Raw genomic sequence first — 22,526 nt, 5'->3', positions numbered from 1 at the left:
TTTTGCAATGCAGTTCTCCATCCGAGTGATGCACACAAAAAGGTATATATGAGTGTGCACAAAAATGCATATGCTAGTTAAAGTCAAATGCCAAAAAATGCACCACATCAGGAGACATCCCTTGGTGAAACTGTGTACTTTGGGCAGAAATTCACACTAAAAGGCTAATAAATCTGCATGAGGACTTTTTTTTATTAAAAAAAAGGCAAACTGATATGGAAATGTGGAGAACTGAACACAAGACAGGGGAAAATGGGCAAGGAAGAGAAACTGAAATTTACAGTTCTGCCCATCCCTAATTGAAAATCACGTCTAGGCAATACTGCAGTGGGAATAATACACAGCCATTTCCAGCCAGGCAACTAACACAGCTCTGGTGATAACTTGAGAACTGTGACAGGCAAGGGGGCAAGAGATTACACACAAACACACCTGTTTATATAATCATTTGGATGCAACAAATAAATTCAAGATATTATCCAACCTCCAGAGAGGTCCATTATGCCTCAAAGCTTATCTTTCATTCCAAAACAAAATTCCTATCATTTCTTTCTTGGGAAATCAGTGAGGGATGAGGTCACAATGTAAATGGACCAATTTTATTGGGAACATTTCTTTTAATAGACTAACCCGTCCTGGGGGCTTTGATCAGCTGCTCTCACTCTAATGCAAAAGCGAGGTATGTAACATTGAAAGAAAGAAAGAAAGCCCTAGTTTGACTGAAAGAATATGGATGAAAAATGGGGAGGGGGGAGGGACATGCCTGAAAGCCCCACCCATTGATGCCCATGTCTGCTCCACTTTTAGGCCTTCTTGTGTCTCAAGAGGGATTCTAAGCATGTTTCTCAAGGTTCCTGATCTCGACACAGGAAGGTCTGAAACTGAGGGCACACAGGGAACATTGGTGTCAGGACCTGCATGCATGCCATTACCCTCCCCACTTTTGAGCCACACATTTTTAAGTGAACATCTGAATGGAGCTCAAATGAACCAGCACTGATGAGCCAGTAGAACTTTATCCAGTTCCAGCATTTGATAAAGCGTGATGGAGCTGACGACGTGGGCTCTACTCCAAGACGATTGTGGTGTCTCAGTAAATCTGTCACAATAAATATGATAATCTTTACAGTAGACTAGGACTTAATGTGGTTTGGACCAAAAGATTTATACCTCAGCTTTATAATAGGGTACAGTTGGAAGCTGAGGAAGGAACCGCTGGGAACAGAGGAGGAATTGCTGTACGCTTGAATTCAGGAGTCTTGGATTCACCACGAAACTTTTAATGTGTAGCAGATTCAACCAACATCATGATCCCCAGGCCTTATATGGCTGGCCAGCCATATCAAGCTGCAAAAGCCATGTGCTGTTAGGTGCTTTTAAGCTTACAGTTGACATGCTGTCAACAGGTAACAAGGTAGGCTTGCCTTGCAAAGGCTATCAGGCTAATAGCATCTGTGTATAGAGCATTTGCAGCAGGAGAAAATCTGGGGGGAATTCCTTTGGGAGGAAGGGCGGGATATAAATTCACTCACTCAATAAACCTGAATGTGAATTAAGTTCCTTTTGCAGAGGAATATGGGGCAAGGTTCAGTTCAGTTTAACTTTAATTTTTAGTGCAATAATTTATGAACATATAAGGGTTTCATTAAATTAAGCTCTTTGGCCATTGCACTGACAATTTTTACTGATCTTAAAAGTTGGATTGCTGTTGAAGTTTAAGTATCATAATTATCGGGAAGAATAAATATAGCAATTTATGTACACACTGTACGTGTGTATGTGTGTTTTGATATTTTCTCAGCCTTCTTAAGTATAATTTATACTCTAGTAGAGCAGAATTCTGTAGAATTCAGAGGGCTGGAGGGAAATGCTATGGACGTTGTGAACTGAACTGTGAATTAGTTCCTTTTTGGAAGGGATGAACTGGAACTAATCCCTTTTTAAAACGAACTGCCCAATCCCTGGATTAAACAAGCTTTAGAAATTAACCCTGAAATGTTGCTAGCCTGCTGGTGACTGGAAGAGCTCTGTCCTCCCTCTTTATTTCTATGATGAGGGTGTGCAAAAGCCCATTTGGGTCTGTACTGTTTTGAGACATCCACCATTCAGCCATCAGCCCACTTCCATATGGGCATGGAATTTGATGCATTCACCTCCATGCTTCCTATGGCTACCAGGCAAGTGCTCAAATGCCTAAGGGGACAACCACCTTTCTTTCCATACAATGTCTTGCAAAGGTATCATGGATATTGTATGGGGGGAAGATGCTTGCCCCTACAGGGAATTGCGAGCAGTCCCCATACAATCTCCAGGAAGGGGCTGCATTTTGAAGCAGATATTTTACTACATGGCCTTAGAGGAGGCACTGGTGTATTAAGCAGCCATAAAATGTTAGAGAAAGAAAAGGCCAGTCCTTGGTCTACCTTTCAAGCACTATAATAATAATAATAATAATAATAATAATAATAATAATAATAACAACAACTGCATTGATATTGTGGGATTTTTCCTTACTAAAAAATCTGCCCGCAAAAAGGACAACATGGAGCTTGTTTTGCATTGGAACTACCGTGTTTCTCCGAAAAGAAGCCATACTCCGAAAATAAGCCATAGTGATAGGCAGTTTAACCTTGTAGGTTAAACTGTACCATACTTAATAAAAATAAATAAATAAGACATCCCCTGAAAATAAGCCACCATGTGGTTTTTTGTGGTTGTTTGAGGAAAAATAAATATAAGACGGTGTCTTTTAGAGAAACACGGTAAATTAATCCACTCTTTCCTAGCAATACATTTTCCTACCATTCTAAAATCAATCTCTTAAAATCTACTGCAACCACTAAAACCTAGTCAGGTCTCTTTCCTTACTTTATTAAACTAAATCAAATATTATTTTATAAACATTCAGGTTGGAAAAAATACACAAGGCAATCTTGCTTCCCCCCCCCCCACCCTCAAATTACACTAAAGTGCCTTTGGACCCACATATTATCTGCTCCAATAGACAGTTGAAGATCTCTAACATATTTCCTGAACTTAGCAATCACTTTCACATGGAATTCAGCCTAAAATAATGGAAACATGTTGCTGGAAGTGGCCTGCAGTCCAATTCCCTTAACTGAGGAAATATTCACTAGAACTAAACAGTCACTGACAGATCATTTTTTCCCCCAGTTTCTTCTCTTACCCTGTGGCTCAATTTGTTTACAACACCCTCTCATTTCACTCTCGGTACCTAATGATTTAAGCCCCCAGAAACCCTGGTTGTTTTCACTTACTGATCATAACAGAGACGGTATTCACATTAGGGTTGAAAGAGCAGCGGCCCTTCCCAGATTCACATTTGGAATCGATCTTGAAAACTTGCTCCTGTAACACAGAAATAACATGCAATCGGTAGGGAACAGTTGAAGGTTAATTTTAAAATGCCTGGCTTGGGTGGTGTACTGTGTGGAAAAGCAGTTAATGACCACCATAAGACCTGCAAAAATAGTGCCTTAAACAACAAAAGGTCTTGTGGTATCTTAAAGGCTAAAACGTTTATTGTAGCATACAGCAACCCCTGTGAAATTGGTGCTTGTTATCCTGAATTTTCATTTGATTCCGTGGCTATAGTTCAATATTGCCCCAAAATGAAGGAAGGAATGGCTCTCCACTTTTCTGTGGAGTTTTGCCTGATCTAATGGACCTCTTCATTTAGGTCCACTTTCAATTAAGAATGGACAAGTTTCCATTCTGTGTCAGTTTCAAATGTGCATCAGTTTCAAATGCATCCATTACTAAGTCCATCCCATCCTGTTTTCTGTTGTTTTTTAAAACTACATAAAAAATCCACACTTTCTCCTAAAATACATACTTTGTATGCTTTTCATTCACTTTTACATGCATTTCCTCCATTAAATTAATTCCATTTGCTTTAAAATGTGGACCAAATGAAATGATCAGTCACACACAATCATTTATTTATTTGGATAGATGAAACTCTTATTTTCCAGATTCCAAACCGAGATGCCTTCAGTCTCCAGTGCTAAGAGCTGTTCCACAGCCAGGCTCCCATTCCAGGCCACAGAGTTACCCTACTGTGTTTCACAATCTCCACATGTTCTGCACAGCCATGTGTCTATAGACAAGGGCTGGAGAACCTATGGCCCTTCAGAGCCTCTCAGACTTCAGCTCCTATCATCCAGCTCCTATCACTACTGGCCATCTTGGCTGCACCTGATGGGAGTTGTAGTCCAACAACATTGGGGAAATGGTGATGATGATATCCAAGGTCTAAGAAAAACTAGAGCTTGGACCCAGAAAGACTTGGATTGGAAGACAGCATTGGTACCCAGCCTGTGCCTCTGTAAGCCCTAAAATGATATATTGCCAGTAAAAGTCTATTGAGGAGTCTTGTAGGAAGCTGTGAAACTCAATGACCACCCTAGCAATCAATCATTTATGTGTTCCCCGCAGGCAACACCATTGTAAACACAGCAAATACACTTGCTACTGGAGTCCTTGGTCACAATAATGTGATATGATTGAGGCAAAAATAATAAGGCCTAGCCTTCTCTAGCCCAGCTTTGATGGTTAGATGTTTGGGGTCAGTTGCCATGCAGAGACATGTGTTATGGCTAGGAATGGAAGGATCTGCCATTTTTTGTTCTCCCCTTTCTCAGTTTCCCAATCCTATACACCAGGCATCCCCAAACTTCGGCCCTCCAGATGCTTTGGACTACAATTCCCATCTTCCCCAACCACTGGTCCTGTTAGCTAGGGATCATGGGAGTTGTAGGACAAAACATCTGGAGGGCCGCAGTTTGGGGATGCCTGCTATACGCAGTTCTCCACATTTGGCAGCAATTTGTGTGTGTGTGTGTTTAATCTCCATGAAAATTCAATAGCATTTTAGTGTAATTTTTTCCCAAAGAGACACATGTTTATATGCAGTTTTCACTAACATACACATTTTGGTAAGCACTTTTTCTTAATACAATGAACTTTTGTATGATATTGTCTGCTAAAAGCTCCCTTTTTTGTGCACCCTTTGCCCTAGGACATGTGTTTTTGCAAACTTTGTTTGGAAAGTTGCATCAGAAAAATTTGGAGAAGTGTGAAAGGTACCTGTGCTTTGGTTTGCATTTTGTTTTGGAAAATGCGCATTTGATCAATTCGGCTTTCCGTGTATCAAATTGCTTCCCCATCCCTAGTTATGGCAAGGTGGGCTCTCAGCCCAGTTTCATGCAGGTGATGAAGAGAGGTGGGGTAGCAGAAAGAGGAAGCGGGTAAAAAGGGGTGGCAGAGAGAGAAAAGGGGTGTGGGAGAAAGAGAGAGAAAAGAAAGAGGCTCCGTCCATTGCTGGCTCTGGTCCTGCCATTGCTGGCATGTCCCTTCCCCAGATAGATTATCTGCAAGGAAAAGGTGGCCTTCAATGGAAAAAAAGGTCGCCAGTGTTATAGCTTTAGGAGAGATTCTAGCTCTGCAGATAAAGCAAAAGAAATTGCTTTTCAACCTCTGTGTCTTTCTCTCCCTTTTCACCTGGAAAAACAGCCTTTCACCTATGAAAAACGATGGCATTACTTGCTGATAAGCAGTGCAATTTTCTCACTAGTCTCGCTAAAAATAAATCCCCTCTGCGCTGCTAATTAGGCCCATACATGCAGCAAGGGGTGGGGAGGCTCTCGTTAAACCCCGACACTCCAAGCGGCTTTGCTGTTGTTGGCCTGCGCCATCCCAGCAAGGAAAGGGGAAGGCCTGCAGTCCGGTGCCTAACAGACTCCAGACGTCTGAGGCAGCAGTTTATTTAATCAATGGATCACAGGCATGCAGCTCAGGAGACAGGCGCACTGAAGCCCAATTCCAGTACGCTCAAGATGCGTATCTCTATTTTGCCACTTAAGAGCACCACAATTTCCTCCTCATTGCGAAATCTTGCGTTTCACTCTAAATTAATTAGGCCAACCAAAAGTGTCTGCTGATGCTGGGTGCAAGCTTGTTGAAGAATAAATTGAAGGTTCCTTTAAAAAATGGGGCAAGATTCCTCTCACATTAGTTTCAGGCTGCGATGGGGAGGGAGAAAGCAATGCCTCTCATCACCCAGTGCAAAGCGCCCCTCCGTCTTTTTGGAAATTTTGAACAGAGGTGTTGAGAAAGGGGTGAAAGTATTTGCAGGCATTGGGGGGGGGGGAGCTCACCGCTCAGTGCCAAAGCAGCTGGGCAAGTCTTGCTGCATCACACTCTTGCTGCTGGCAAAAAGAGGGGCACTCAAACCCCTGCAAAGCAGCACCGGACAGTGTTCCAATCAGCCAACTCACACACCACTACTTGACTGACATACTTACCTCTGCCCTTCGCCCTCTGTTGAGATATGCACATACAGGGCTAAACGCGCCACTCCCACAAACATATAAATGGGTGCGGTTGAATGTCTGTATCACACGAACAAAGTTGCCGCAACCATGCTGCAGAGGGAACAAGAAAACAAACAAAAGGTGGGTTGTAAATCTGTTGCCTGTTCCCAGAGGTGGCTGATTTCCACTGGGACCATAGGGGCTGTGGGGGCTGAATATTTGAGGGGGCTGGGCTCCCACAAAGTTGATGGGCAATCCCATTCAAATGGCGTGCATGCGCTGCACCATGTGATCGATTACGCAGGGTGGGGCTTAACTGGGCCCCCACAATATTTCATTCCAGTTGGCAGCCCTGACTGGGACTGATGGCGGAAACAGTAGGGAGCCCCCAGCAGGTGGCGCCAGAGCCAATGGCAGACAGAGCCAACTAACTCTGATTTTGCTCCTGTCCTCCTCCCTGTTTAATTCCACAAGTGGCATCACTGACTACGGAGGAGGAACCTGAAGGACAGCGCCACCCTCTGGACTGCCTGCTTTTACAAGGCAGGCAGCTGGAGGGTGGCTGAAGGCAGACTCAGGTTGGTGAGGCAGTGCCCCATTTGTCCTAATGGATAAAACCTACACTACTTGCTCCCCAGTACCATAGACTAGAAGCAAACCACCTTAAGGCATAAGGAAGAGGAGCAGAATAGGTGCTCTAACAGATGTATCCCAGGTTATGGGCTTGACTTGGCATACTAGGTGGCACCAGATTGGCTAACCCTGTGGCTAAGGAGCCACAAGATTCTCAGTGACACCTGTAGATCAGAATCTGGTCACTAACAGTGTCACAGGTTCTTGCGACTACTCTAGAGTAACGACGCTCCGCATGCTTGTCTTTAAACAGTTTTTATTAGTGCAGTCTATTTACAGTGAGACAGGTGTGTAAAACATGTCTGCTCAGTCCGATGCAGAATCCGGCACTGAACCACCCCTTGACTTCCTCCAACATAAAAGTCTTGGGACAGCAAACTTCCTTCCCCTCCTTCTCCTGCGTAATTCCGGAACTGGAGGAAAGGGTCTACGCTCCATGTTTTCCTTCTCCCCCCTTCCCCCCTCTCTTCCTCCCTCCTGTGTAGCAGGGGCTCTCCCGTGCTGCCAGAGCCCTGGCCCTCTCTCCCCACTTCCTGACTGGTCTCCTCAGCGTCCTTGCTGCCATCGCTGCTTGGGGAGGAGCTGCTTCTGATGAGAGGGGGAGGTTCTCTATACTCTCTTCCCCTTACAGACAGTTTCCAAAGAAGGTTCCTATCTGTGGTGTCCAACTCGTTGACAGCTATACTTGTACATGAGGACTTACCAGAAGAACCATTATAGTTGAGAATTGGTATACATGCCAATTCTCATAAACGAAAGGCAATGGCTGTGATAGCCCCTGAAGAACTTAAAGCAAAGCAAAACAAGACCTCTCCTTTCCCCTTTTTGGCTTTTGCTATCACTTTGAGGCTGGAAGTGTCAGCAACATGTTCATAGTCCTTTCTTGTCCAGACAGATCCACAAGCCCCCCCCCCAATACTGAAAGCCTGGCATGCTTGTAGCATAAGCCCCAGCAAACATGAAACATTTAGCCACATTTTCAACATGTGGCAAGGTTTTCAAAGCCACACACATTTTCTGTATGTGTGTAAACTGTAAACCAGTAGTTGTCTGATCCAAGTTCTGATCTCTTTCCCTCCTGCTATTCTTTCACGTTCTTCCTCATTCTACATTTCAGGAGCCTGAGATGTGCCTTAGTACCCAGATGTTTCCTTTCCAGATGTGATGCTACGGAGGACCCATGTGTGGACCCGTACGCCAGTTGTCATTGGATCACATTCATGTTCCATTCTATGTTCCATTACATTCCATTACACTTGTTTTACATGACACCCAGATATGGACACATAGATTAGTTAAGCAAATTCCATCATAATTTTGCAGGCACTCCCTCATAGGTCTGATCTGTCCCATTTGGGGATTTAAAAAAATTCATGAAAAGTTTGCATTTCTATTGTATGCATTACTGTACACAGTTCTGTAGAAATCTCCCCCCCCCCAAAAAATACACATTTTGTATGCATTTTGACAGGAATGAGTGTGTGTGTGTGTGTGTGTGTGTGTGTGTGTGTGCAGTTTTTGTGCACTTAAATGCCACTGCAAAATCTGAAGAATGGTGTAATCCAGGGGTCTCCAAACTACGGTCCGCGGGCCAGATGCGGCCCAATTGGCCTCCCAATCCAGCCCGTGACGCCCCCTGCTGCCGCCACCCACTTTTACAGCGCGCAGCGCGGCGACGCACTTCCAGATCGGAAAAAAGCGCCGAAAATCATTTGTGCGCATGCGTATGGGCCTCTCCCAACCCAGAAGAGGTCATTTCCGGTGCACTTCCGGGTCGGGGGAAGGCCCATACGCATGCGCACAAATGATTTTCGGCGATTTTTCTGACCTGGAAGCGCGCCACCGCGCCAGTAAGTGTGTGTGCACATGCGCACAGGTGCGCACTCCCCTGCCCTCCGGCCCGCCGCGTGATCGGCGCGGCGGGCACCGGCCCAAAGCCGGGTAAGTCTGGGGACCCCTGGTGTAATCTGTTCAGGAATTGCAGTCCAATCCTCAGCCAAGCAGGAGGACTATTAAATTTGGTTCCTCTGTTGCAAAAAAGTCGACCAAATGAATAATTCTTCCATAAAGGAGGAATGACTGGTAACAATACTGCAACCTTTGAATAGGCTTCTGCAGTAGGAGCCATCAGCACTGGCATTCCCCCGGCTCCTGAAGACACATCTGTTCAGACAAGCATTCCCCTGAACTCAGACTTCCCGTTCTGATTGTTTTAATCAGTTTGTAACTGTTTTAATGATTATGCTTTTCAAGTGGCTTGTTTTATTATGGATTTTCATTAATAGATTTTAAAATGACTTAATGGAATTGTTTTATTGTGTGTTTACATTGTGTATGTATTGAATACTTGATTTGATACTTACAAAAAGCTTAGAAGTCATTTTGACGTGTAAGCGGTATATTACTTAGTTAATTGATAGTACAGTATTGATGATAATTACATTAAGAGGCGGTTGGTGTTCTTCCCTTTGGCTTTTTTATTTTTTAAAAAACCTTCCAGCTAGTCTCTGTTGTTCCTCAGCATCTCATGCATCCTGGAATGTCCACAGACAAATGTCCATTAGGACATCTTCTATGGCTATTCTGTGAAGCATGGAAGGCCAGGAAGCTGTCTGGAGAACACCAAAGGGTGGTGAGGGATCTTTAACTTTACAACTTTGGCACCCTGCTCTTCGGTACCCTGCTGCCTGTCTCTCTGCTAGATGCTTATAGCATCCTCTTTGTAGAAGTGCAACTCAGTCTCCCAGTAGTTTCTACCATTGACCCCAGTGGATCTTACTTCCGGGAATGCAGCCTAAGTCTCATGCAAAATTCAGCCACATTTTTCTCTCCCTTGAATATTGACCTCATTAATGACATACAGTATACCACTAGATTCAAATAAACATTCTTAATATATAAAGCATATTGCATCTTTATATATATATGGGGAAATACTGGAGCTTGGTATGTATGATGTATTAGACTGTTATAGTCATCTGGGAAAGGAAGCAGACACCATGCTAACGTTTTCAACACTAATTTAATTAAACAGAAATCACTTGAATCCATTACTGGTGACATTTTAATGGAAAATGCTACACTCCGTTATGCTCTGCAGATCCAATATTTCCTTCCCTTGAGAAGTATGGATCAAGATAAGATCAACATGGAAAAAGTATTTGCCGTATACTCCTTTTAATTACAAGTCCACATTCAAATGAATCCTTATTAGAACATAGCATAATATACTATTATTTAATTAAGATTAGAAATTGTGCACCTTATTCAAATGCTGGTGGAAAAAATGACCTGATACAACACCTAGATATATTCAATGGATCAACACAGAAGCCCTTTCTAGACCAGGCATCCCCAAACTTCGGCCCTCCAGATGTTTTGGACTACAATTCCCATCTTCTCCGACCACTGGTCCTGTTAGCTAGGGATCATGGGAGTTGTAGGCCAAAACATCTGGATGGCCGAAGTTTGGGGATGCCTGACCTAGATGCATCACAAACAATTATTTATTTGGGGGCTGGAAAACTTTGACCAATAAAATAGAATTTATTTATTACTATTTCTAAGTCCACTCTTTAGCACCAAAAGAGTCCTCTAGCTAACTTACCAAATATGTGCCAGAGGTTCTTGTGGCTACTCTTGAGTAACGACGCTCCACACCTGCTCGTCTTTAAGGTGTTTTTTATTGTGCATTCTATTTACAGTGCAAAGTGCCTGAGTCAGAACCTCGCAATGGCTTCTTTCTGTTTTGTGCCCAACATAACAGCTTGGGAACTCCAAAGCGCCTCCCCCTTGTCCTACGGGGTACCGTACGCCTCAATTCAGGCATCGGGGGGAAGGGCCGTCCCTCTGACTGCTCTCCCGTCCCTTCCTCCCCAGCTTCCTCCCTCTCTACTCAGTGTGGAGGCTCTTTGACGCTACTAGAGCCTTGTGTCTCCCCCTCTGCTTCCTGACTCCTGTAATCTGATCCGCTGCTGGATTTACTGCTCTGAGAGGAACTCGACCTGATTTGGGCGGGGGGCTGTTCCCTATAAGCCTTCCCCCTTGCAATATGAAAACAACAATCAAATCCATAGATTTTATCAACGGATAAAATAAGTTGGACCACTCCAAAAGGTATAGTAAAAGACTATGAGAGGGATCAAAAGTCCCATTCAATCAAGAACTTCATATATCTTCCCAGGTGGACAAGTTTTAGTAGTCATCTGAAGACAGCTGTGTTTGCTGCTGTTGATTTGCAACTTCATGGCCCCTGTTCTTCATTTATATATTTACATATTTATTTAAATTATAAATAAAATGTTTGTACCACTTCATCATCAAAACCTATGAGATCTACTTATAATATAAAATAAATTAAAATTGCTGATATTTAAAACTGTTAGCCTATAGCCTATTTCCTCTCTCAAAAATGTATATAAAACCAAAAGTTTCAAAATATGCATTATAAAATAAGATAACATTTTAAAATCCACGTCAAATTTACATGCCTGGGTAAGCTTGCTTGAACAAAGAAGTTTTTGGCAAGTGCTGAAAACAGCACCGTGAAGGTGCCTGCCTAATATCAATGGGCAAGGAGTTATTTTCTTAGGGTTCCTTATCTTTGAGCCAGACCGCCTCCTTAGAGTGCTTTCTTTGCCAGAGCAGTCTCTCCAATAGAGGACAGCTTCCGATAGAGAACTGCCCTCTGTAAAACTGGCCACCCTACTTGCACTTGGCACACCGAAATCATTTATTGCTATAGCTGCTGCTAATATAATTTCCACGCGCCTTTTCCCCGAGTATTGCCGGAGGTGATGTACAAGTTATTACGCTCGTAACAATTAAAGGAGTGGTTTGTTCGTTTGAGCAAGAATCACTCTGAGATTTGGAAGAGGTAATTGGCTCAGCAGATGGTTCTCTTGCAGGATTCTTGCTTTGACTCCAGTAACAGTCGTGCCACATTTACCTGGTTTGAGGAAGTTCTGCTTTTTTTCAGGCATCTGTTCAAAATGTTGCTTTAGAAAACCAATAAAAGAGTCTTTATGATCAAGCAGTAAGTGCTGTTGGAATGTACAGGGATTATTTTTTTCCATACAAAAGGCTGCCTGTGCCATCTGGGAGTCTGTCCAGGCACTTACATTAGTTCAACAGTCTGCAATATATTCTCTAGGAGATACGCAGAGCGAGCCTTATTAATGATATCCATCACTAGCAACAAGGTAAGCAAGAAATGGGTTTCCTTTTTTAAAATCTGGTCCTGAACATAAGCAATGTGCTCGTTTTTCCAGACATCGGGAGGGAGATCCAGGCTGTGTCAATATCTTGCTTGTTTCAGAATTTTGCATGACTGTTTCGGCCTGCAGAGTATTCAATGAAAACACGCCTCTTCCGCTACGCTTTTGGCTGCACCCAAGGCGCTCTTTCTCGGTAGCCAAACATTTAATTAAAAAGGGGGGGGGAATACTTACTGTAGGATCTTTGCCAGCCATTCTGCACTCATCAACTTTGGTTGTTGATGCTGGCCAGAATATCTGTGTGGAAAGAAAATACATACATATACAGATATGAATTACATAATATTCAATGCACATTTAAAGGGGTTGGGGAAATTTATCATTTCCACCTTGTTCAAACTATCAAACTGCCTGCAAGTCACAAACTCACAAGGTCAATATTTTCACAGACCTGTGTTGCTGGGGAAGGTATTTTATCCAAGTTTTTTTTGCTCAGAGAAACTCTGAGCAAGCCAGCCTCCCATAATGCTGGGTTAGTTCAGAAATGCATCCCAAATAGATCGTTTCAGTTACAAGCTGGTGTACATTACAGCCTTCCAGAAAGCAGAACTTTTGAAGTTAATGGGATTGTCATCTGAAGTCGGTGCAGACCTTGCAAGCCTGTGCCATGAGGAAGACACTTATTGGGCAGAAGATGTGCCTTAGCATTTGTTAACCTGATTACAGGAAGAATGAAGGGTTCCCAAATTGTAGCGTGGGGTGAGTTCAAATCCCCACCCAAATATGAATTGTTGTTTGGGTTGGAGGGGGTGGCACACACCTTCCCCCAACACCTGCATAAGGCACCATGTGACCTGGGTACCTTCCCCCATCATTCAAGGGTTTGGTGAAAACATTTCTGAATGAAAGCTATGCATGCACAATTTTTGGCTTCTCATTTCTTGCTCTGTAACATTAGCATCCAGATAGTGGAATGAAATTTGGCACACACATTCAGAACACAAGCTCTCCATTTCAAGTTGTAAAAGCTCACACAGTGCCTATAAGGTCATTCCACCATAAGACAATGGGATTGTTCTAGGTCAGGCATGTCAAACCTGTGGCCCTCCAGATGTTTTGGACTACAATTCCCATCTTCCCCAACCACTGGTCCTGCTAGCTAGGGATCATAGGAGTTGTAGGCCAAAACATCTGGAGGGCCGCAGGTTTGACATGCCTGTTCTAGGTGGATAAGTGAATGAACCAGTCTATCGCAAGCCTCCTCGGGCGTAGGAAAGATTGTGGACTGTGCCACTCAATTTCACCTATCAACAAAATCCAAAGTAGATTGGAAGATCCTTCCAAGTTGAAATGTTTGCAAGGGATTTCAAAGGAAACTAACAAGAATTTTTATCAGGTCTCTGGAGTTCTTCAGAATGGTTCCAACAAGCACATAAGCTGTGCCCAGTCAAAGTTCTGCCTCATCAAAACATTCTGCCTAGCCAAAACATCTGTGGGGAAGTCAAAGTAGTGATTAGATTTGGACTTTTTAAAAAAATGGGAACTAGGTCAGGATATCTATGATCTGCAGCATAAAAATGTTAATCAAATAAAATGAGAGAGAAAAACTAGATGGGTTGGCAATAACCTTTACAACAGTGATGGCTGAACTCAGTCTTCCAGCTGTTTTGGGACTACAATTCCCATCATCCCTGACCACTGGTCCTGTTAGCTAGGGATGGTGGGAGTTGTAGTCCAAAAACAGCTGGAGGGCCAAGTTTGGCCACCACTGGTCTACAGGTTTTCAGATCAAGCACCCTTCAACTGCACAAAGCTCACAAAGATGACATGCAACAAAAATGTTACATGTGGAGTCCTGCTGTTAGGATTCTAGCCTCTCCATTTCACCCCCAGCACCCAATTTTTGGTGCTCCCCACCCCTGTTATCAGTTGAGATCTGTGTTCAAAATCCGCCAGGTGCCAGGCAATTTTTGCGACTGGAGCGGATCCAATTGCGACCATGTGGAGTTCTCTAGATGCCACACTGGTGACGGACACCTCCATCTGGCTGGCCTCTCCAGAAGAGTACACGGTTCACCTCCCTCCTCAGTTAATCCCTACAATGACCCTGTGAGGTAAGTTAAGAGGCTGTGACTGGCCCAAGCTAGATGAAAGTTACCTCCTATGTGTGGTGTGCAAATGCAGTTTTGGCTACAGCATGAATGTCAGAATAGAGGGAATGATGGTGTGTCTTCTATTTATCTCTCCAAGTGCAATGGGGACCTTCTGTCCATATCACACTGACTGTAAGGATGTGTTTTGGGTGTTCTGTTTCCTTCCTTTTAAGATAGCCATGAAAAGCAAGTTGATTGAAGCAATGGAACAACTTGGACCTCCCTTGCAAATGCCTAAACCTCCTCAGAGAATCTGACCTCCCACATTGAGAATCCCAAAAAATATATAAAGCTGCCCTCTGACCTTTGGCATTGTTAGGAGTGGAACTGAAGGCAAAGGAGAATAATCAGATATAAATATGTTTTAAATGATTGCACAAAGCTTGGTTATTGCCGTTGTTGTTTTTAACATGGACGCTGCTCATTTCTTTCAAAGTCTAGATCAACTGTGTGCAAAAATGCTTCAAAGTGAGGCTGATGTCAAAGAGTTTCATTTTGGATGCCAAAGTATAACGCAGGGTGTCACATAAGAAAATATGCTCCACTAAGCTGCCAGCTGAACTGAGCCCAAGAGCTTTAGTTAATTTCTAGATAAACATCACAGCTTCAGGAGAATCCTCAACCAGCACACACCCAAAATCAGAACAATGGAGGGTCCATCTCTCTAGCAGGCTCCAGTTTAGACAAGCAGTAGAGTAAAATATATTTCCAAGCAGTCAGAAGGCAAACTCTTCATGTCATGCACATGATAATGCTTGCATTAGATAGATGATAGATAGATAGATAGATAGATAGATAGATAGATGATAGATAGATGATAGATAGATGATAGAAAGAAAGAAAGAAAGAAAGAAAGAAAGAAAGAAAGAAAGAAAGAAAGAAAAGTTTATAAAAGCGGCTTTTTGTCTTTTATCTTATGGTACGCCACTTTGATAACCACTGGCTGTGAACTGGATTATAATTTTTTAAGCAAGTAAATAATAATAATCCATTGTCATAAACAGCATGACATGTTTGCTGTAGAATGCAGCAACATCTGGAGGTTCTCCACACCTCCTCTAGCAGGAGACCTTTAAAATGCTTTTTTGAGGGTTCCATGTGCTTTCTCAGCAATCTTCATACCAAAATCTGTACTTGATCAGGCTGATACTAAAAGGACAATGTCTACTTTTCCCAATGAGTTACATGGGACTTGCTTCCAAGTAAATAGCTATTAAAGGTAAAGGGACCCCTGACCATTAGGTCCAGTCGTGACCGACTCTGGGGTCGCAGCGCTCATCTTGCATTATTGGCCGAGGGAGCCGGCATACAGCTTCCAGGTCATGTGGCCAGCATGACTAAGCCGCTTCTGGCGAACCAGAGCAGCGCATGGAAATGCCGTTTACCTTCCCGCTTGAAGAGGTACCTATTTATCTACTTGCACTTTGACGTGCTTTCGAACTGCTACGTTGGCAGGAGCTGGGACCGAGCAACGGGAGCTCACCCCATCGTGGGGATTCGAACCGCCGACCTTCTGATTGGCAAGCCCTAGGCTCTGTGGTTTAACCCACATCGCCACCCGCGTACCTAAAATAGCTATTAGGTAGCCTGATTTGTCTAATGCACCTAATACTCTACCAGTGAGTTAATAGTTGTGAGATGTGGATGAGAGACTTTGCATCTCCCACTCTTAGACAGCTTTGGGTGATATCCTTAGATATAAATTTCAATTTTAATATTTTCTTCACCACTATCATATATTTTATCCCTCAGAATGGTAGACTGTTGTTTGTTTGTTTGTTTGTTTGTTTGTTTCAGAAGAAGAAAAGGATGACACCCATTACCCTCAAGCTTGAAATCTAAAAAGACATGAGAGAGGAAGGGGAAAGGAAAAATGAAAACTGTGGCCTTGGTTGTAAGGAACTCCAAGCAAAGAACAGTTAGATAGGATGTGAAAACAGATTAAAGAATAGCAAAGAAGCACAGTTTCCATGAATAATGAGCAAGTGTCAGTTCTTTATGACTGTTGGACATATTCCAGTGTGTAGCAGTCTAATGTCTGGTGACGGTATACCCTGCCAATAATATAAAGAGCTACAGCTTCATTTACTGTGTCTATAAAGTTGGGTAGCAATTATCTGGATTCCGGTTCACTCTGTGATGTTTCAGCAAATTCTGCTCAGACGACTCCACATAAAACAAATCCCTAATTTCTTTAATCGATTTAGCACTGTCAGTGTGGCAACATTTTTTCCAGTGAGATGTTAAGGGGGGATTAGTGAGTGCAGTAAGGGCCTGCATGTGGTTGTTCCAAAATCCAGATACTAGGATACGGCCTCAAGCAACACATGTTAATGTAGAAGGCTGAATAAGGAGCCAAGCAGCATATTATAGAAAGGCAATTTCTGTGCTTAGGAAGTCAGGAAACTGCTCATAATTGCTAATACTGTCTTTAAAAGACAAGACTCCTCTTTGTTCCATGGGATTAGTTTGAGAGCTGTACCAAAGCATTTCTTGAAAATTTTCCTAAATAAATTTCTGTTTTTCTGCTCTATTTTCACAGAAGCATCAGAGTTTCTTTATAATCATATAGTGAATGTAGATTGTGGGAACAATCCCTAATTTGGGAAGAGTTTAAAGATGCCTTTTTAAAATGTTGCTGGCATGTCCATTCATGTCATTTCTGTCAGGCGTCCTCATTGCCAGATAACACAAGATGTTAATGAATTTGTTTGCAGCTAACTTGCAATACGTGCAATCAGATCCGCCATGGGGTTAAACACTGTTAATTAAAAAGAAAGAAAGTAATGTAAACTGCTACTGCCAGCTTACTAACACTCCCTGCCTCAGAAGCCAGGGCAGGACATGGTATTGCAGAGCAAATAAATATAGTGCAATGCAAAGACAAGAGCCTTCAGCAGTGTGCAATAGGAAAGTGAGGGAGTATTTTGGCAGCAATTCTCGGTTTGGGAATAGGGTGTTCTAAATACACAAATGTGTCCCTGTTTTGCATCTGTGAAATAAGGAAGAGTATTTTCTCTCCTAGAAAGTTTTGCAAGTTTCTCTCCTAGGGGACCCAGGTGGCACTGTGGGTTAAACCACAGAGTCTAGAGCAGGCATCCCCAAACTGCGGCCCTCCAGATGTTTTGGCCTACAACTCCCATGATCCCTAGCTAACAGGACCAGTGGTCAGGGAAGATGGGAATTGTAGTCCAAAACATCTGGAGGGCCGAAGTTTGGGGATGCCTGGTCTAGGGCTTGCTGATCAGAAGGTCGGCGGTTCAAATCCCTGCAACGGGGTGAGCTTCCGTTGCTCGGTCCCAGCTCCTGCCCACCTAGCAGTTCGAAAGCACATCAAAAAAAAAAGTGCAAGTAGATAAATAGGGACCGCTCCGGTGGGAAGGTAAACGGCATTTCCGTGCGCTGCACTGGTTCGCCAGAAGCAGCTTTGTCATGCTGGCCACATGACCTGGAAGCTGTCTGCGGACAAACGCCGGCTCCCTCAGCCTATAGAGCGAGATGAGCGCCGCAACCCCAGAGTCGGACACAACTGGATCTGATGGTCAGGGGCCCCTTTACTTTTACCTATTTTCTCTCCTGCCCATGATATGACTTTGTAGCCCAGTGAAGAGCAGTAGGATAAAGACCCAGCATCTTCACAAACTATAGTTGGGCTGCTCTCAGGATGCAACCCACCTGGGATGATCCATCTCCTGCTGCCTGTCCTGGGACTCCCTTTAAATTAGTTAAAACCATGTTGCTAACTCTCCATCACTGATGCTCCGGTACTGAGCAGTTTCCAGATGCCATCTGGGTTTTGCCTTAAACGTTCCTGACATTGTCATTTCAGGACAAGGTTGGAAGATGGCCACCATCAAAAAGCATGGCAGCCACTATACTATTGAGTTCACATCTATTTTGGACTCTGCCAGTCATTTTCCTTCTCATGGCAAGGTAAGCGGTGGTAAAAGAAGTACCAACTTTGTTTGGAAAGGTGGAGAAAGTGGCTTCACAGGTTGTACCTGGATGAACTGGAGAACAAATTCCCAGGGAGGAATTGCACATCCCTAGGGGGGAAATGGCAATTAGAGGCCATGTGCTTGTGCCTCCTACAAGTTTCATGGACTGGTTGGACACAGAAGAACGGTGGGAAGAACCAGTGGGGGAACCACCAAGGTCCAGGGGCCTTTTGTGCAAGAAGTAAAAGGCTCTCAGCCTGGGGAATGGTGGTGTGATGATGAGTGGTCAAAGGGAGAAGACTGGGAGGAGGTGGTGCGGAAGCTGAAGAGATAACCGGGCTTAGTGATCTGGGTGAGTTTGTGGCAGGGAGAATTCCAGAAGCAGAAGCTGAAGCTGAAGCAGGGGAGAAGAGAGGCCAAGAGGCAAAGATGAGCCAGGCTAGTGAAGAGGAATGGGTGTCTCCCCCTCCTTCTGTGAAAACCTCCCCACCCCCCTGGTCTCCCAGAACCAGAAGAGGCATGAAGAGAGTGAAGAATAGGTTGACTTCATGCAGGTGCAGTCTCTGATTGCTTGGGGAAAGCACTCGAGATGAGGGGACTTTCAGTCTCAGCAACTGATCCATGAGCTGCTGTGCTCGTTAGGCGTGACACTCCGTCGAGTCTGTACCAATCGAGTTCTTGCTAATAAAGAGTTAACTTCAACTTGCACTGTGTGATTTACTGCAGGCTCACTCTTGACAAGCAGCTGAGCTTTTCAAAGCAGCATCCTAAGAAGCCAGTAGACATGTTTCCCTGCTAGTTTACCTAAAGAGCTCCTTTAACGAGGTGCACTTGGGGGGAGAGACTGCTGCTGAGAGACATCCTTACACAGGGATCCTCCTGCTCTGAAAGGCTTTCACCCTCCACACTCAGCAGCAGTTTCTCTGGCCATGGCTTGTCTTCACCAGCTGCTACCTCATCCCTTTCCCCCAAGGGTCCTTTTTTGTTGTTTTGAAGTGGAACGAGGTAGCGGTCAGTGGTCAGGTATGAGTAGACTTAAGGAGATGAACCTGTTTAGGGTGGACTGTCCTCACCTGGATTCTGCTTATAATAATCTGAGTGGGGTGCTCACCTAGCCAGCAACCCCTACTTCTAATTTTTTTACCCATCACTGGACAATCTGTCAAAAGCACTGGTTGTAAGTCTGGGTTCACTAAAAGAATAATATCCTAAATATCAGGCAAACATATTGTCCAGCTTTGGACAGGAGCCCCCTCTCCAGAATGGATCAAGCCTTCCAAACTGCAGGCAAATAGGTCCAGGGGCTTCTTGTGCTGGAAGTAAAAGAGATTCGTTTCCCCCCACAGTCCCAAACGAGGGGGCGGGGCGGGAAATGAGGCTCTGTCTTAAATACGCTGTTTGAACATATTGTTCTGCTAATGTACAAGCAGCAACTGTTCTGAGCAGGCGTGGACCTGGCATGTTGCCTGACAATGCAATAATAATGAAACACCCTCCTTCCTCTTTCCTTTGAAAGCAGAAGCATGCAGTAAAACGATCCCGGCTTCCCAAAGGGCTTTGTGGACTTACACTCAGAGGGTCCTGGCTTATATTATTGATATTCAGAGACAGAATGTGATCTTTGCTGCCAACGTAGATGCGGTCCTGATCTTCATCCATCACCAATATCCTGTAGTCTAAGGGGTGGTGGGAAAGAGCATAAAACCGAGCGGTCTTCGTTTCCTGCAGTTCTGTGAAAGAAAGAAGAAGCGTAGCTTAATAGATGCATTCATTTGCTTTCCTTGCTTGTATAACCACATCTTGATAAAAGTTGCAGCGCGCCAATAAAAATGCAGATTTAGCTGTACCCTCAGCAACTTAAGAATTTAAATGCATCATTCTTAGACTGAAGTAACCAGCTATACTCATAAAGCATCTGAAATGGCCTTATTCATTCACTCAAATGTTGTCTTAATGGAAATCATTATTTACAGCTTTGCCTTCTAAAGCACATCATATATCAAATTAATCAATGAGAACACTGCATATTATGGCCCACAGAAATAAACTTCATCCAACATAACTAAGATATAGATTAGCTAGAATCAATTGAGGCTTATTTTCTGGGGAACTATTATGTCACAAAAAAAATGTTTCCCCAGTTTAACAGCCCAACCCTGCGCATATCTACACAAAGGTAAGTTCCACTGACTTCTCTGGAACTTACTCCCAGATAAGTATGTACAAGATTGCAGTATTATAAACTGGTTTTAACTCTTTCATGTACAGTATAACCTTTTTCAATTTTAAAAGTGCCTGACTTTTAAAAAAAGGAACAGTCACACGCACAGACACAGATACACTGTAATGATGCTGGTTGCCTTCTCACAAGTAAAGCGCTCCAACTCTGTGGCTGGTTTTTACAGAGTTTTGTTATATACATATGTACAAAACAGAGCATCAAAATCCTTGACTGTCCTAGTCCGAATCAGAATCCGGAAGCACTGCTTGTAGGGACTTTTGCCAGCAAAACACCCGTGGCGCCTTGAATCTCCTCTCCTCGTGCCTCTTTCCCCCCCTCCGTTGTTGGGGTGATGGGGCTGGTGGAGCACCCTCTCAACCTGAACTGCTCAGCTGAGGAGCCGGTGCTGCCTCCTCTGGAACCTCCCCCTCCTGAGTGCTCTGGTCCGACCCTTCAAACCTTCCCTCTGGGAACCTTGCACTCTCAGCATCCCCAAGGGTCTGCACCACTTCCTGAGCCCCAGCACCACCTTCTGAAGGAAGTTGTGAGACGCCAGCATCCCAGGCTACTTCTCCCTCGGAGAGCCTTGGTCTCAGCTTCCTGGACTCTCCGCTGACCCCTGGTGGTCCCCTGACACACACTAATAATAATAATAATAATAATAATAATAATAATAATAATAATAATATATTTATTATTTATACCCCAGCCATCTGGCTGGGCTTCCCCTGCCACTCTGGGCGGCTTCCAACAAACATTAAAATACATCAAATATCACAGATTAAAAACTTCCCTAAACAAGGCTGCCTTTAGGTATTTTCTAAATGTCAGGTAGTTGTTTATCTCTCTGACCTCTGATGGGAGGGTGTTCCACAGGGTGGGTGCCACTACCGAGAAGGCCCTCTGCCTGGTTCCCTGTAGCTTTGCTTCTCGCAGTGAGGGAACCGCCAGAAGGCCCTCAGTGCTGGACCTAAGTGTACAGGCAGAACGATGGGGGTGGAGACGCTCACTCACACTCACACTCTCTCACACACACTGATATATGTTTGTGTGTGCACAGAGACATTTATGAGCTATGTTCTTATTTTCTTGCTAACTAGGAATCATATTCAGATTGCCTAACTTTGCACACCTTCGGGCTGCTACAACTCAACATTATGAATATTGCTAGAGGACAACACTGCTGGTATCAAACATAGCTTTAGTGCTTCAAAATAAGCCACCAGCAATTTAGTGTGTATTTCTTCTAATAGACACATTTTTGCAAGAAATTTTCCTTAACAGAAAGAATTTGTGCATGTTATTTTCGCAAAAGCAGGCATTTTTATAGACATGTTCCCCCCTAATATGTGCATTTTTGTGGAAATAATTTGACTGAAGAACTGCACTGCAAAATTCAGAGAATTGTAATTTCAAAGGAGAGCTGTGTTTCTGTTCACATATTGTTCCATGCCAACCATGCAAACTGCAATATGACAGTATCCTTAGGATAATTTGTGTTAGGACAGGTGTAGGGAACCTTTTGTCTTGCAGATGTGGATGAGCTACAACTCTTATCATCCCTGGTCATTGGCCATGCTTGCTACAGCTAATGGAAGCTGTAGTTCAGCAACATCTGGAAAGCTAAAGGTTCCCCACTCCTGCATTAGGATTTTCAGTGGTGGTAAATTTGTAGTTGTTCATTCACACATGCCCATGTTCACCGATGAATACTCCCTATTTCCAAATAGGTTCAAGTGGATCAAAGCCGAAGGATCTGCTAACTTTTAGTAATGACTCTCTCTCTCCCCCCCCCTCTCTGTGTGTGTGATGGCCAGATCTGCAACTTTGATCTCCTGAAAAACAATCCAAGTCGCATGCCTTATGAATCTGGGAATGTCACCAAGGAAAGCATTCAAGCCTAGATGTTAAATGAGCCATTAGAAAGTAAAGCCTCTTAGCACTTTTGCAAGTAATATTTTTGCATGCCGATCAAAACAAGGCTCCAGTGTACTCCTTCAGTAAACAGCTACTGACCCTTTCTCTACAAG

The 22,526-nt window shown here is 43.7% G+C and overlaps 1 protein-coding gene across 2 annotated transcripts in view; it reads right to left on the bottom strand.

Annotated features, from left to right (window-relative positions):
* Nucleotides 1–22,526, bottom strand: part of SEMA3C (semaphorin 3C) — a 143,984-nt gene that overhangs the window by 57,210 nt on the left and 64,248 nt on the right. For both annotated transcript variants that reach the window (XM_035127243.3, XM_035127244.3), the window contains 4 exons: nt 19,845–20,005; nt 12,419–12,481; nt 6,327–6,446; nt 3,279–3,369 (listed from right to left, as the gene is read on the bottom strand). In XM_035127243.3, coding sequence (XP_034983134.3) covers nt 3,279–3,369; nt 6,327–6,446; nt 12,419–12,481; nt 19,845–20,005 — 435 coding nt within the window. The remainder of the gene's footprint in view (nt 1–3,278; nt 3,370–6,326; nt 6,447–12,418; nt 12,482–19,844; nt 20,006–22,526) is intronic.

The sequence above is a fragment of the Zootoca vivipara genome, chromosome 9 (assembly GCF_965207765.1).
Source record: "Zootoca vivipara chromosome 9, rZooViv2.hap1.1, whole genome shotgun sequence".
In the NCBI taxonomy this organism is placed as follows: Eukaryota; Metazoa; Chordata; class Lepidosauria; order Squamata; family Lacertidae; genus Zootoca; species Zootoca vivipara.
The sequence above is the reverse complement of the archived record's forward strand: the minus strand, read 5'-3'. Positions and strand labels throughout refer to the sequence as shown.